At 38.1% G+C, this 16339-nt stretch overlaps 1 protein-coding gene across 11 annotated transcripts in view; it reads right to left on the minus strand.

Annotated features, from left to right (window-relative positions):
* TTLL5 (tubulin tyrosine ligase like 5) overlaps positions 1–16339 on the minus strand; it is a 313529-nt gene that overhangs the window by 286819 nt on the left and 10371 nt on the right. For all 11 annotated transcript variants that reach the window (XM_066341426.1, XM_066341431.1, XM_066341430.1 and 8 more), the window contains exon 3: positions 14585–14691. In XM_066341426.1, coding sequence (XP_066197523.1) covers positions 14585–14691 — 107 coding nt within the window. The remainder of the gene's footprint in view (positions 1–14584; positions 14692–16339) is intronic.

Below are 16339 nucleotides of genomic sequence, written 5' to 3' on the forward strand. Positions count from 1 at the left end.
ATAGTAAGAGAAAGAGTACATCTCTGGAACCAAACTGTCAGGATTAAAGTCCTGGCTCCACTACGTCCTCCTCGCTGTCATCTTGAATAAGTTCCTTCATTTCTCTATGCACAATTTTCTCACCTGTAAAATGGGGTTGAGCTCAAAGATCCTTACCTCACAGGGTAATTGAAAGCACTAAATCAGTTAATACATGTGAAGCTTTTAGAATAGTTGTTCATACATAATAAAAATTTTTATAAAAAAGTAAATACATTGTAAAATAGCTAATAATACATAATAAAAAGTTTTATAAAAAAGTAAATACATTATAAAATAGCTAATAATACATAGTAAATTATACATTTTATATATCAAATAAAAAATACTGTTAATACTCTTTCCCCTACGTCTCCTAACATAGAAGGAACATGTAATTATAACTACACTCAGTGGCAAGCCTGATTCTCACAGTATATAAGTAGTAAGCAGCGGCCAACTCCTTTTAATCCACGCCCACCAGCTATAACCCAGCTCAGATACACTGAGCATGTTCCGAAAGGGGAGTGCGGAAAAGGCCGGTGGAAGGATGGAGAGCAACTGTGACTGCTGGCAATTTTAACTCAAATTCACGCTCTGTAGCCAAAAGCCCTGTGAATGGTACTGCTGATGACCTCGAGTCTATGTTCGACCAGAGGTTAAAAACTGGTGCCCTGTGCGCCAAATCCAGCTGACAGACATGGTTTGTTCACTCCTTGTGGTGGCTTAAATGTAAAATTGAATCAGTTTCCAACCTATTAAAATTGAAACAATTCAGCCCCTTCTGCTCTGTGCGGATACAACAAGAAGTCTTTGGGGACCCAGAAGAGGGCCCTCATCCAACCATGCTGCACCCTGATCTTGGACTTCCAGCTTCCAGGATTGAAAGAAAAATTGGTTTAAGAATAGAAATTAGAGACCTGAAGATGGCAGTGGAGTAGGCAGACGCACAGACTCCCAGCTCACACCACCGAACTGGATTGTAAACCAATTTATGAACAATCAGCATGAAAAACCAAATCTGGGCTACAAGAACAGCTTTCAAAAACCAAGGAGCAAAGAAGAAGCCACAACAAACCTGATAGGGAGTGCCTGAATCTCCCCTGCTTACAGGAACAGAGCGGGGGGGGGGGGGGGTGAGGCTGGGCTCTCACTCCAAGGAAAAGAGCAGTAAATACTGCTCACGGCCACTTGCCTGGCAACCAGGGAACGAGGTGTGTTGAAAGGGTCCGCTTGTCTTCCAAAAAGAAAGGAGAGAGAGAGAGAGAGACGGATGGTGAGGGGGAGAGGAATACAGGTGATGACATGAGAAGTTGACTCATTCAGTGCTGGAGGCGGCCAAAACTGGGGGAGGGGCTGATCCTTCCACAAAGCAAAATACAAAAGTACTTCCAGGTCACAGAGATACAGACATCTCTCCAGCTCCAATCAGCGCAACAAGACACAGCTGAAAACAAGAAGTGGGGAGGAGGGGCAGTAACTCAGGTCTCCATGGAGATCTGAGATACACCTCCCCCTACTGAAGCTGAGAAAGCAACCCACCCCCAGAGAGATTAACTGGCAGAAGAGGACTTTAGAGCCTCAGGTCACACCCACCACATTCCTGGATACAGTTTCAAATAAGCCCCCTGCTGAGATCAGCAAAAAAGACAATCACCTGTTGAGAAAACAAACAAATCAAGACTTCAAAGCCGCCCAAATCCGAAAGTGGATTACAAATAATAGCTGATGCCAACCCAAGAAGACCTAGAAACAACACAAGTAAAAACTGGATGCAGACAACACCAAGCCTAGACTCAACCAGCTCTCCAAAGAAAACACTCAAACACACAGACACAATGAGAAGACAAAGAAGTGCAATCCAAATGAAACCACAAGAGAAACCTTCAGATGAACTGAGTGATATGGAAATAATCAAACTTCTGGATGCGGAGTTTAAAATGATTGTAAGGATGCTTAGGGATCCTAGAACAACAATGGATGGTCATCACAAACATCTAAATAAAGAAATAGCAAGTATAAAAAAGGATATTGAAATATTAAAAAAGAATCAGTCGGGATGATAAATACAATATCAGAAATGAAGACCACAGTGGAAGGAATTAAGAACAGGATGGATAGAGCTGAGGATTGAATCAGCGAGTTGGAGGAAAACTGGAATGAAGGAATGAAAGCAGAGAAGAAAAAAGAAAAGAGACTCAAAAAGTCTGAGGAAACTCTTAGAGAGCTCTGTGACAACATAAAGAGAAATAACATACGCATCATAGGGGTTCCTGAAGAAGAAGAGAAAGAACAAGGGATAGAGGCTTTGTTCAATCATATCATAGCTGAAAACTTCCCTAAATTAATGCAGGAGAAACTCTCACAAATTCAAGAAGCATAGAGAACTCCACTAAAAAGAAACCCAAAGAAACCTACACGAAGACACATCATAATTAAAATACCAAAGCTAAGTGATAAAGAGAAAATATTAAAAGCTGCGAGAGAATAAAAGGCTATCACCTACAAAGTGTAAGGTCGGTGGATAATGGGGAACTCAGACCCTCGAACTTTGGCTAGGACCGCCCACAATCAAGCGCGCCAAAAGGAGGCTTCACAGGAACTGTTTGGAAAAAAAGCTACCGTCTACCAGCCAGTGGGATTTTACCACGTCATGTTAGCTCCACTTCCCTAGAGGGACCCCTTTAAATATCTCCCACACGGTTTAATCCATGCAACTTCTGTAGCCTCCATCTTTCTTTCCTCGAGGCCAGGGAACCTTGCCGGGTGGGATGTGCGCTCTGTACTCAATAAAGCCGTTTGCTATTCCACACTTTGTGGCTCTGGCCTCTTCCTTCCTTCTCGGCAGGGAAAAATACCTTACACAAAGGAGCCCCCATAAGGATGACATCAGACTTCTCAACAGAAACACTTGAAGCCAGAAGGGAATGGCAAAAAATATTCAAAGTAATGTAGAACAAGAACCTACAACCAAGACTACTTTATCCAGCAAGGCTATCATTTCAAATTGAAGGAGAAATAAAAAGTTTCCCAGACAAAAAAAAACAAAACCTCAAGGAATTCATTACAACCAAACCAATGCTGCAGGAAATGTTAAAGGGCATGGTGTAAACAGATCAAAGTGGGAAAAGAATATAGCAAAAGAGGAATATAGTTTTAAAGAACAAAATGGCAATAAACAACTACATATCAATAATAACCTTAAATGTAAGTGGATTAAATGCTCCTATCAAAAGACACAGGGTAGCTACATGGATAAGAAACAGGACCTGTACATATGCTGTCTACAAGAGACACACCTTAAAACAAAAGATGCATATAGGTTGAAGGTAAAAGGATGGAAAAAAATATTTCATGCAAATGGAAATGAAAAAAAAGCTGGGGTAGCAATATTTATATCAGACAAAATGGACTTTAAAACAAAGAATATAGTAAGAGATAAAGAAGGCCACTAAATAATGATAAAGGGAGCAATCCAAAAGGAAGATATAACTATTATAAATATCTACGCACCTAATATAGGAGCACCTAAATATATAAAGCAGACTTTGATGGATATAAAAGCGAGATCAACAGCAACACTATAATAGTAGGGGATTTTAATACCCCACTAACATTACTAGATAGGTCCTTAAGAAAGAAAATTAACAAAGAAACAGCAGACTTAAAGGACAAACTAGATCAACTCGATTTAATAGATATCTTCAGAACCTTTTACCCTAAAGCAGCAGAATATACATTCTTTTCAAGTGCTCATGGTACATTCTCTAGGATAGACCACATGTTAGGGCACAAAAGTGCTCTCAACAAATTTAAGAAGATTGAAATCATATCAAGCACTTTCTCTGATCACAATGGCATGAAACTAGAAATCAACCACAACAGAAAAGCTCAAAAATTCTCAAACACATGGAAACTAAATAGCAGGTTGTTAAATAACAAATTGATTAAGAATGAGATCAAAGAAGAAATAAAAAAATTACTAGAAACGAATGATAATGAGCATACAACAACTCAAAATTTATGGGACACAGCAAAAGCAGTACTGAGAGGGAAGTTCATAGCACTACAGGCACACTTTAAGAAGCTAGAAAAAGCTCAAATAAACAACTTAACCCTGCATCTAAAAGAACTAGAAAAAGAACAGCAAGTAAAGCCTAAATGTAGTAGAAGGAAGGAAATAATAAAGATCAGAGCAGAAATAAATGACATAGAGACTAAAGAAACAATACAGAGGATCAATGAAACTAGGAGCTGGTTTTTTGAAAAGGTAAACAAGATTGATGAACCTTTAACTAGACTCACCAAGAAAAAGAGAGAGGACTCAAATAAATAAAATTAGAAATGAGAGGGGAGAAATAATAAGTGACACAACAGAAATACAAAGGATTGTAAGAAAATACTATGAAGAACTGTATGCCAAAAAACTAGACAACCTAGATGAAATGGACAAATTCCTTGAAACATACAATCTTTCAAAAATCAATCTAGAAGAATCAGAAAACCTAAACAGACCGATTACACCAAATGAGATCAAAACAGTTATCAAAAAACTCCCAACAAAGAAAAGTCCTGGGCCTGATGGCTTCACAAGTGAATTCTACCAAATATTCAAAGAAGAACTAACTCCTATACTTCTCAAGCTATTTCAAAAAATTCAAGAGGAAGGAAGACTTCCAAGTTCCTTTTATAAGGTGAGCATAATTCTGATTCCAAAACTAGGCAAAGACAACACAAAGAAAGAAAATTATAGGCCAATATCCCTGATGAATATAGATGCTAAAATCCTCAACAAAATATTAGCAAACCAGATCCAACAATATATGGAAAAAATCATACTCCATGATCAAGTGGGATTTATTCTAGGGAGGCAAGGCTGGTACAATATTCGCAAATCTATCAATGTTATTCATCACATAAACAAAAGGAAGGAGAAAAACCACATGATAATTTCAATAGATGCAGAAAAAGCATTTGATAAAATTCAGCACCCATTCATGATCAAAACTCTCAACAAAGTGGGAATACAGGGAACATACCTCAACATGATAAAAGCCATCTATGACAAACCCACAGCCAACATCATACTCAATGCGCAAAAATTAAAAGCAATCCTCTTAAGATCAGGAACAAGGCAGGGGTGCCCCCTTTCACCACTCTTATTCAACGTAGTCCTGGAAGTCCTAGCCACAGCAATCAGACAAGAAGAAGAAATAAAAGGCATTCAAGTTGGAAAAGAAGAAGTAAAGCTATCATTATTTGCAGATGATATGATATTGTATATAGAAAATCCTAAAGTCTCAGTCAAAAAACTACTGGACCTGATAAATAAATTCAGCAAGGTGGCAGGATATAAAATTAATACTCAGAAATCAGAGGCATTTTTATACACGAACAATGAACAGTCAGAAAGAGAAATTAAGGAAATAATCCCCTTCACTATTACAACCAAAAAAATAAAGTACCTAGGAATACATTTAACCCAAGGAGATTAAAGACTTGTACTCGGAAAATTATGAAACATTGATAAAAGAAATCAAGGAAGATACAAACAAATGGAAGCATATACCATGCTCATGGTTAGGAAGAATAAACATCATTAAAATGTCTATATTACCCAAAGTAATTTATAAATTCAATGCAATACCAATTACAATACCAATGACATACTTTAAAGATATAGATCACATATTCCAAAAATTTATATGAAACCAAAAGAGAACACGAATAGCCTCAGCAATCTTAAAAAAGAAGAATAAGGGGGGAAGTATCACACTTCCTGATATCAAGCTATACTACAAGGCCATTGTACTCAAAACAGCCTGGTACTGGCTTAAGAGCAGGCACATAGATCAATGGAACAGAACAGAGAACCCAGAAATAAACCCACAGCTCTAAGGACAACTGATATTTGACAAAGGAGATAAGGGCATACAATGGAGTAAAGACAGCCTCTTCAACAAATGGTGTTGGGAAAATTGGACAGCTACCTGCAAAAAAATGAAACTAGACCACCAACTTACACCATTCACAAAAATAAACTCAAAATGGATAAAAGACTTAAATGTAAGGTGTGAAACCATAAGCATCTTAGAAGAAAACATAGGCAGTAAGCTCTCCGACATCTCTCGCAGCGATATATTTGCTGATTTATCTCCACGGGCAAGGGAAATAAAAGACAGGATAAACAAATGGGACTATATCAAACTAAAAAGCTTTTGCACAGGCAAAGACAATAAGAACATAATAAAAAGACAAACTACACAATGGGAGAACATATTTGACAGTTTGTCTGATAAGGGGTTAATAACCAAAATTTATAAAGAACTTGTAAATCTCAACACCAGAAAGACAAACAATCCAATCAAAAAATGGGCAAAAGAAATGAATAGACACTTCTCCAAAGAGGATATACAGATGGCCAATAGGCATATGAAAAAATGCTCAACATCACTAATCATTAAAGAAATGCAAATTAAAACCACAATGAGATATCACCTCACACCAGTCAGAATGGCGCTCATCAACAAAACAACACAGAATAAGTGCTGGCAAGGATGTGGAAAAAAGGGAACCCTCCTACACTGCTGGTGGGAATGCAGACTGGTGCAGCCTCTGTGGAAAACAGTATGGAGATTCCTCAAAAAATTGAAAATCGAACTGCCTTTTGACCCAGCCATCCCACTTTTAGGAATATACCCCAAGAACACCATAGAACGGTTCCAGAAGGAGAAATGCACCCCCATGTTTATAGCAGCATTGTTCATAACAGCGAAGATCTGGAAACAGCCCAAGTGTCCGTCAGAGGACGAGCGGATTAAAAAGCTTTGGTACATCATTTACAACAACATGGATGGACCTTGATAACATATACGGAGTGAAATAAGTAAATTAGAAAAAACTAAGAACTATATGAACCATGCATAGATGGGACATAAAAATGAGACTCAGAGACATGGACAAGAATGTGATGGTAACAGGGAGTGGGGTGGAGAGGTGGGGAGGGGGCAAGGAAGGAGAGGGAGGGGTAGGGGAAGGGTAGGGGCACAAAGAAAACCAGATAGAAGGTGACAGAAGACAATTTAACTTTGGGTGAGGGTATGCAGCATAATCAAAGGTCAAAATAATCTGGAGATGTTTTCTCGGAACATATGTACCCTGATTTATCAATGTCACTGCATTAAAATTAATAAAAATAAGATAAAAAAAATTGAAACAATTCATACAGCAATCCAGATATCTGGACTTCTCTTAAAAAACTTGGCAATTCTAGGCTCTCTCTTCCCTGACAAGTCAAATGGAAACTTGCAAGCATAAACAACCTGACCTACTACCCAACAAAGAACCCATGTTTCTCAGGAGGCAACCTGAACTGCTGGGACCCCCGACAAGCTTCAGGGCTGACTAGCAAATAAAACATGGGACCAATCATCTAAATGTCAGCCCAGAAGCACCTAGGGAATGCTGAAGTGCCCTAAGGGGTTTGGTCAAAAATAGCATGGGAAATTAGAATGAAGATAAAAGTGATGTTTCTGACTTCTAGAATACAAGAAAAACCCCTTCAATGGCAACACAGTTGTAGTAGTAATATAAGGTTATAGTAATTAAATATATATAGAAATATAAAAATATAAAAGATATATAAAAGTAATTAAAATGACATTAAAATAATTATTAAAATTAAATAAAGTTATGCCATTTGGATAGGAATTTATATAGTGGCTTGGTGCCATAACTGTAATGTGATAAACAGACTCTGATTTACAAGCAGGGCCCAGTTAGGATGTGTGTGAAGTTACATAGATAAGAAGTGGCTTGGTGCCATAACTCTGTAATGTGATAAACAGACTCTGACTTACAAGCAGAGCCCAGTTAGTATGTGTGTAAAGTTATACCTAGATAAGAAGTGGCTTGGTTTAAACATTTCAGTAGATTGACATAGAGGGGAATCCCTGCGAGGAACTCTCAAAAAGGTGGTTTGAGGTGATAATCCTGTACATTGACACCTGTTAGAAAGCGTTGGCCAGCAAAGGTACTAAAGCTGAGGGGCTCCGTGCTGCACTAGTCGCCCAGACTCCAACGTTGATGTGGACTGTCTCCACGCCGCTCTGAGCTCTAACCAAAGACAGTCGAGAGGAGCATGCCGACGGGGCCCCCTTAAGCTGTACCCAGGCACGCCAAAAGGATTTGTGAGTAATAAATTGCCTGTGTAATTATTGCAACTAATTTGTGTGTCAGTCGTGTCTTTCCTCTGGTGGCACTTAACAGTAGCATCCTCATAGCTGTCTCAAGAGTAGTCTCGAAGAGGCTGCCAGCCCTGCTGATAAGCAAGAGTGTCCCACTGCACGGGGAAGTCGAATCAGGGATGCCTGGGACAACAGTGAAGTCTGCTCTACTGTCAGAAAATTACAATTGCACTGTAGAATATGGTAACCACTAGCCACATCTAACTACTGAGCACTTGACTAGTGTGACAGAGTAACTGAATTTCTTATTTTAACTTTAATTAATTTAAATACTGATATGCAATTTAGTTATTGAAAAACTTGTTTAAAATAACTTGAGCATATAAAGTTATTTTTATTTGATTTGATTGATTGGTTTTAGAGGGAGAGGGAGAGAGAGAAAGAAACATCGATTTGTTGTTCCACTTATTTATACATTCATTGGTTGATTTTTGCATGTGCCCTGACTGGGTATTGAACCTGTAAACCTGGCTTATCAGGACAATACTCTAATCAACTGAGTTACCCAGCCAGGGCAAAAATTTATATTTCAACTATAACATTTATGTAATCTAAATGAAGATCAAATATTCCCAATGAAAATTTTACACCATATTGAGATATACTGTAAGTGTAAAATACACAATAAATTTAAAACATCTCAATGATTTTTTTCTATTGAGTAAATGTAGAAGTAATATTTTGGATTAAAATATATTATTAAAACGAATTTCACCTATTTCTGTTTACTTTTGTAATAAGGTCACTTATTAAAATTTATATATGCCATATTTCTATTGGGAGCAAGTCGATACAAATGCAACTTATGAAACTGACACATTCAGAAGCAAATTATAAAATGATACTTCATTCTAGAAGTTTACTTTAAACTGAAAATATGTTGTCTCCAAAATAAAATCCCATTTACATGTTCAAAGTATATATAACTGAAAAAATAAAAGAATATAGTAAGGAAAAAAATATTCCTAGAATATTTACCAAAGCACATGAAAACATTGTAGCAAAAATATTAACAGTGAACACAACTAAACATTTACTAGATAACAGACAAAAAAAGTTGGCATCTAACCTAAGATCAACGGAAGATAACTAATGCCCCACATACACTTCTCAAGAGGATTTAACCACAGGATTAGGATCTCACAGATCTATGTCAGCTATTTAGGAGAGCAAAAAGGGAAAAGAGACTAAGAGTGTTTAACAATTCAGAAATCTGAGACAGCAACTAGCAAAAATCACTAAAATTGTTCTTTGCATACGGACAGTGAAAATAATTATTAAACCTCAGGAACTGGGAACAGAAAATTGAAAAACAGAGTTTGAGAAAAATTTAGTGGCTTTTTCTTTAATCATAGGAATGTGTAAAGAAAAAAAAAACAAAACAAGCCCAAATACTTATAGGTTCTAGGAAACGGTAACTGAATAAGGGGAAAGCTTACGTTGATGGATGCTAATTTTAAATGTCAGGTATTCTAAAAATTAAGGGTCTGTTCATTGCCATGAAATACAGATTAATTTATGTGACAAAACATCAAAAGAAGTATGTTTTGGGGGGATTATTTACTTCTCTTGTTTTCAAACCCACATTTGATGTTTTGACTCACTCATATTTTGAGGTAGTTTCTCAGCAAATGTTAGCAAATCTTTAGTTGTTCAGGATTCAGAGAATATAAATGGACTATGTCCCTTTAAGTGGTAACTAGCAACTTGCTGAGGGGATTAGAACAAAATGATCCCAAGGAAGAGAGGAAGATTCAAATCCCAGAAGCAGGTGCTTCTAAACTCCTGGCTTATTATGGAGCAAGGACAGACTTTAAAGGCATTTCAAAGTACAACAGATCCTATTCAACAAGTAAGCTTTGAGTGTGTACTAGGCAACAAACATTAAATAATATTTATTTCTCACAATGTCTGAAAAATAGGTATCATATCCATTATACTAACAATGAAATGAGTTAAGATGGCTTCATGGGTGAATTTTATCAAACACATTTTTTTAAAGATTGTGTTTACTGATTTTAGAGAGGAGAGAAGAAAGAGAGAAATGGGGGGGGGGGGAGCATCAATTCAAAGTAGTTGCTTCACGTATGTGCCTTGATAGGGCAAGCCCAGGGTTTTGAACCTGCGACTTCAGCGTTTCAGATCGACGCTTTATCCACTGCGCTGCCACGGGTCAGGTGAATTTTATCAAACATTTAAATATTAATACCAATCCTTCTCAAACTCTCCCAAAGAGGAGGAGGAAACTCATTCTATGAGGCCATCATTACCCTGATACCAGAGCCAGATGAAGGCATCACAAGAAAACTACAGATCAATATCCCTTATAAACACAAGTATAAAATTCTCAACAAAATATTAGCAAACCAAACCCAGCAGCATACTAAAAGGTTACACAGTAGGACCAAGCTGGATTTATCTCAAAAATGCAAGGGTGGTTCAACATACAACACTCAATCAAAGTCATACACCACATGAAGAGAATGAATGAAACAAAACAGAATCATCTTCAATGATGTAGAAAAAGCATTTTACAAAATCCAGCACCCTTGCATGGTAAAAACACTTGAAGAAGGACTTGAAGGAGACTTCCTCAATATGATAGAACGCATTTTGAAAAACCCACAGCTAACAACACCCTGAACGGTGAAAGACCGGAAGGATTCCCCATAAGATCAGTAACAAGACAAAGATACCCACCTTTTACCTCTTCTACTCAGCATTGTACAGAAATCTCCAAGCAGAGCAATTAGGCAAGGAACAGAAGTAAAAGGCATCAAAGTTGTAAAGGAAAAAGCCAAATGACTTCTATCTGCAGATGATATGATCTTGTTTACATCAATCCAAAAGAACCCCCCCCACACACACACACACACAAAGCTATTAGTGATTATGAACAAGTTCAGCAAGGTTTCAGGATATAAGATCAATAAACAAAAATCAACTGTATTTCTACACACGGGCCATTAACTGTTGTATCAAAAAGAATAAAATATTTAGGAATAAACTTAACCAAGGAGTTATAAGACCTGCACACTGAAAACTATGAAACATTGCTGAAAGAAATTAAAGATCTCAATAAATGAAAAGACATCCTTGCTCGTGGACCAAAACACTTAACATTAAGATGGCAATACTCCCAAAAGCAATTTATAGATGGAGGGCATTCCCTATCAAAACCCTAATGGCCTCACTGCAGATATTAAAAAGCTTTATCCTCCCTCACCTAACAGTTTGGTTGGTTAGAACATCGTTCCTAAATGCAAAGGTTACCAGTTTGATCCCTGGTCAGGGCACATATAGGAACAGATCAATGCTTCTATCTATCTGTCTGTCTCTCCCTCTCCCTTCCTCTCTTTAAAATCAATAAACAAATTTTTTTAAAATAGCATTATCCTAAAATTCATATGGAATTGCAAGGGACCTTGAATAGCCAAAAAAAGATCTTGACATAGAAAAACAAGAGGATTTGGGATTTGCATTTCCCAATTTCAAATATTAGTACATAAGTACAGTAAGTAAAATGACATGATACTGGTATAAGGATAGACATATAGATCAATGAAATATTAAAAGTCCAGAAATAAACCCATACACTTATGGCCAACTGATTTTCAATAACAGTGCCAAGAGTATTCAATACAGAATGAACAGTCTCTTCAACTAATTATACTGGGACAACTAGATACACACACGCAAAGGAATGAAGATAGACCCTTATTCTCACACTATGTTAGAAAAATTAACTGAAAATAGATCAGAAGCCATTTAGCTCTAAATATGAGAGCTTAAACTATAGAATTCTTAAAAGAAAATCATAAAGATCATGACCTTGGGTTAGGCCAGAGGTAGTCAACCTTTTTATACCTACCACCCACTTTTGTATCTCTGTTAGTAGTAAAATTTTCTAACCGCCCACCGGTTCCACAGTAATGGTGATTTATAAAGTAGGGAAGTCACTTTACTTTTTAAAATTTAAAAAGCAGAGTTACAGCAAGTTAAAGCATATAATAATAATTACTTACCAAGTACTTTATGTTGTATTTTCGCTAAGTTTGGCAGAATAAATCTTTATAAATCAACTTACTATAGTTAAATCTATCTTTTTATTTATACTTTGGTTGATCTGCTACCGCCCACCATGAAAGCTGGAACACCCACTAGTGGGTGGCAGGGACCAGGTTGACTACCACTGGGTTAGGCAATAGTTTCTTAAATATGACACCAAAAGTATAAGCAAGAAAAGAAAAAATAGAAGCCCTGACCGGTTGGCTCAGTGGTAGAGCATCGGCCCGGTGTGCAGGAGTCCCAGGTTCGATTCCCGGCCAGGGCACACAGGAGAAGTGCCCATCTGCTTCTCTACCCCTCCCCCTCTCCTTCCTCTCTGTCTTTCTCTTCCCCTCCCGCAGCCGAGACTCCATTGGAGCAAAGCTGGCCCGGGCACTGAGGATGGCTCTGTGGCCTCTGCCTCAGGCACTAGAATGGCTGATTGCAGCAGAGTGACGCCCCAAGATGGGCAGAGCATCGCCCCCTGGTGGGCATGCCAGGTGGATCCCCGTTGGGTGCATGCGGGAGTCTGCCTCCCCGTTTCCAACTTCGGGGGAAAAAAAAGAAAAAAGAAAAGACAAAATAGAAAAATTAGATATCATCAAAATGAAAATGTTTGGATCATGAAAAAAAGACTATCAAAAGAGTGAAAGGACAGACCAGACAGACCACAAAACAGGAAAAATTATTTGTAAATAATATTATCTGATAAAGGTCTAATATTCAGAATGCATTAAGAATTCTTATAACTCAAAAAAAAAGATATCAACCCAATTAAAAAATAGCCAAATGCCTTGAATAGACATTTCTCCAAGGAAGATATACAAATAAGCAAAAAAGACATGAAAAGATACTCAATGTCAGTAATTAGGGAAACACAAACCAAAACCACAGTAAGATACCACTTCACAGCCACTAATCTAGCGACAATCTAAAAAACAGAAAATGAGTGTTAGTGAGAATGTAGAGAAATCAGAACTCTCATATATTGCTGATAGAAATGTGAAATGGTACAATCACTGTGGAAAACATTTGGTGTTCCCTTAATAAGTTAAACATAGAATTACTATACAACCTAGCAATTCTATTCTTAAACATTTATTGAAAAGAACTGAAAACTGGTGTTCAAACAAAAACTGTATATGAATGTCCATAACGGCACTATTTACAATAGCCAAAAGGTAGAAACAACCATTCATCAACTGATAAACAAATGTGGCATATGCATACATGGGATATTTATTACTCAGCCATAAAAAGAAAGAAGCACTGATACATGTACAACATGGATGAATCTTGAAAACATTATAAGAAGTGAAAGAAGTCAGACACAGCCTGACCTGTGACGATGCAGTGGATGGAATGTTGACCTGGAACACTGAGGTCGCTGGTTTGAAATCTTGGGCTTACTCAGTCAAGACACATACAAGAAGAACTACACGGCCTGACCTGTGGTGGCGCAGTGGATAAAGTGTCGACCTGGAAATGCTGAGGTCGCCAGTTCAAAACCCTGGGCTTGCCTGGTCAAGACACATATGGGAGTTGATGCTTCCTGCTCCTCCCCCTTCTCTCTCTGTCTCTCTCCTCTCCCCCCCCCCCATCTCTCTCTCTCCTTTCTAAGGAAAAAATTTAAAAAAAAAAGAAGCAACTACTACAAGTTGATGCTTCCTGCTCCTCCCCCACTTTCTCTCTCTCTCAATTCAATAAAATCTTAAAAAAAAAAAAAAAAAGCCAGATACAAAATGCCACATAGTGTAGGAGTCCATTTATATAAAATATCTAGAATAGGCAAATCCAGAGTGACAAAAAGTGCATTAGGGGCTGCCAGAGCCTGATTATTGACCACTTAAATGGGTGCAGGATTTACCTTTGGGATAAGAAGGTTCTGGAACTAGACAGTGCTAATGGTTGCACACTGTGAACGTACTAAATGTCACTGAATTGTACACTTTAAAATGGTAAATTTTGTTTTGTATATTTTACAATAAAATAACAATAAGCACTTATATACATAATTCCAAAAAAATTCAAAAAGGAAAAAAAATTTAATATGCAGAAAACAATTCAAGAAATCATGAATAGTTAGTAGCCCACTCCTGGTACCAAAAAAAAAAAAAAGGAAATCATAAATAATCCTTTTAAGTATAACAAATCAATAGAGTCTTCTCATGGCCAAGGCTATTTCCTTATCTATAAGTGTTATCAATTTTTGCAAGACAAGGTTGTCAGGGTCATGCCCCAGCCCTGCCTTCCGTGAGGGAAGTCACACTCACCTCCAATCACTCGAATATTGTTGTCCTTCGTCAGAATTGCTTCAGCATAGAACACCAAAACTGGAATTCTCCTGCAGCCTCCAGTCCACATGATACATGGATGATCCCTACAGCCATAACAAAAGGTTTTATTAATTCGTGACTCAAAATCTGAATGAACTGCTGAATAGTTGGCTGCATAACTCTTCCCCCCTCCTTCTGACACAAGAACCCTGAATGTGCTATGGGAAACCATTCATCTTCCACTTTCAGCCACGTGGTTTGTTTCAGATTAATTCCATCCATTCTAATTCTCAATTACAGTGGCTGCTTCAGGGACGAGCACATAAGCCAACTGGAGCAAGTGAGGGTCTGGTGACACATTGTGAGACCCTCTGAGGAAACAATGCTTTCTCTTCTCTAGCTGCTTTGGAAGAGGTGGCCTCTCTTCCCCTTAATGGTGCGGGAGACTGAGAGGGCTGGAAGTGACACTGTCATTTTGTGACCTGGGCAGGATAGTCTGGAGTTGACTGCAAAGGAGGAGCCAGTGGACGCCTGACCAGAAGAATGAGAGGAATGAGATCCTGACAGGCACACTTAGAGCTGCAGAAACGAGTCTGCCCTAAATACGAGTTAGTGAAGTCTCTTTATTTTGAGGACAAGTATGTTTTAGTCCCCAGCACACATAAAGAATCCTAACAGATATACCCCTTAATACCCTGTAGTCCTTCTGAAGCCAATTTGAAGACCCATCCTAAGATTCTCAGCTAAGAATGCTAAATTAACACCAGCACCCCAATTAACGCCACATATTTTATTTTTCATTGATTGGTTTTAGAGGGGGGGGGGGAAGGGGGGAAAAGGGAGATAGAGAGAAGTATTCATTTGTTGTTTCACTTAGTTGTGCATTCACTGATCCCCAGACTAGGGATCAAACCCACAACCTTAGTGTTTTGGGAGGATGCTTTAACCAATTGAACTAACTGGTCAGGACCAAACCAGTTACCAGTACCTCCTACATGCCAGGAATTAAACTAAAAGCTTTCACATTATCTCACATAATCCTCTTGCCCCTTCTATGAACTGAAGAGAAGGTGTTGCCCAAGGTCATGCAGCTAGCCGAGTAAAGGAAAGGTATCTGGACCCAAATGCCTGTGCTCTTTCCACCCTCCCATCACCATAGGCACATTTCAGTGAGGTTCTGTGCAGGGAGCACCTTAAACAACCCTTTGGGAATTTAAACTAATCAATTTCTTAAATGGAATAAGATCCATTGAGCCAAGATTCAGTCTGACCTCAAATAAAGACCCACACTTTGAACAAACAAGTTGACAGACTACCATCCTAGGAGTGAGGCAGCCTGCAGACTTGGGACGAGCTGCCAAAGCCTTTTAGTGGAGAAATCAAAGAATGTCATACCTAGTCCATTATCTATTTTCTAGAAATGAAATGCAGATAGATGCTCACTGTTCTTGTTCTTTGAACTGGGTGATAGTGCCCAGTTGTGAGAAATGGTGTTTATAGGGTACACTATTTCAGCAAGAAGTATTTTTTGTTTTGCTTGCTTTTTAACCTGAACACCTGTAAAACATGGGCATGGGGCCAGATTATTCCTGTGATTTCTTCCATCTTTAATTTTTCCACTATATTCTAAGTCAGAGGATGGAAAGGAGAAAAACAGGCAGCCTGAACTACACAGTCTTGGACAGAAACTCTGTAAACTATCCAAAGTGCTTTGTCAATCTAGCACAAGCTACAAATCGACACCACTGTGCC

This window comes from Saccopteryx leptura, chromosome 6, assembly GCF_036850995.1.
Source record: "Saccopteryx leptura isolate mSacLep1 chromosome 6, mSacLep1_pri_phased_curated, whole genome shotgun sequence".
NCBI classification, from domain to species: Eukaryota; Metazoa; Chordata; class Mammalia; order Chiroptera; family Emballonuridae; genus Saccopteryx; species Saccopteryx leptura.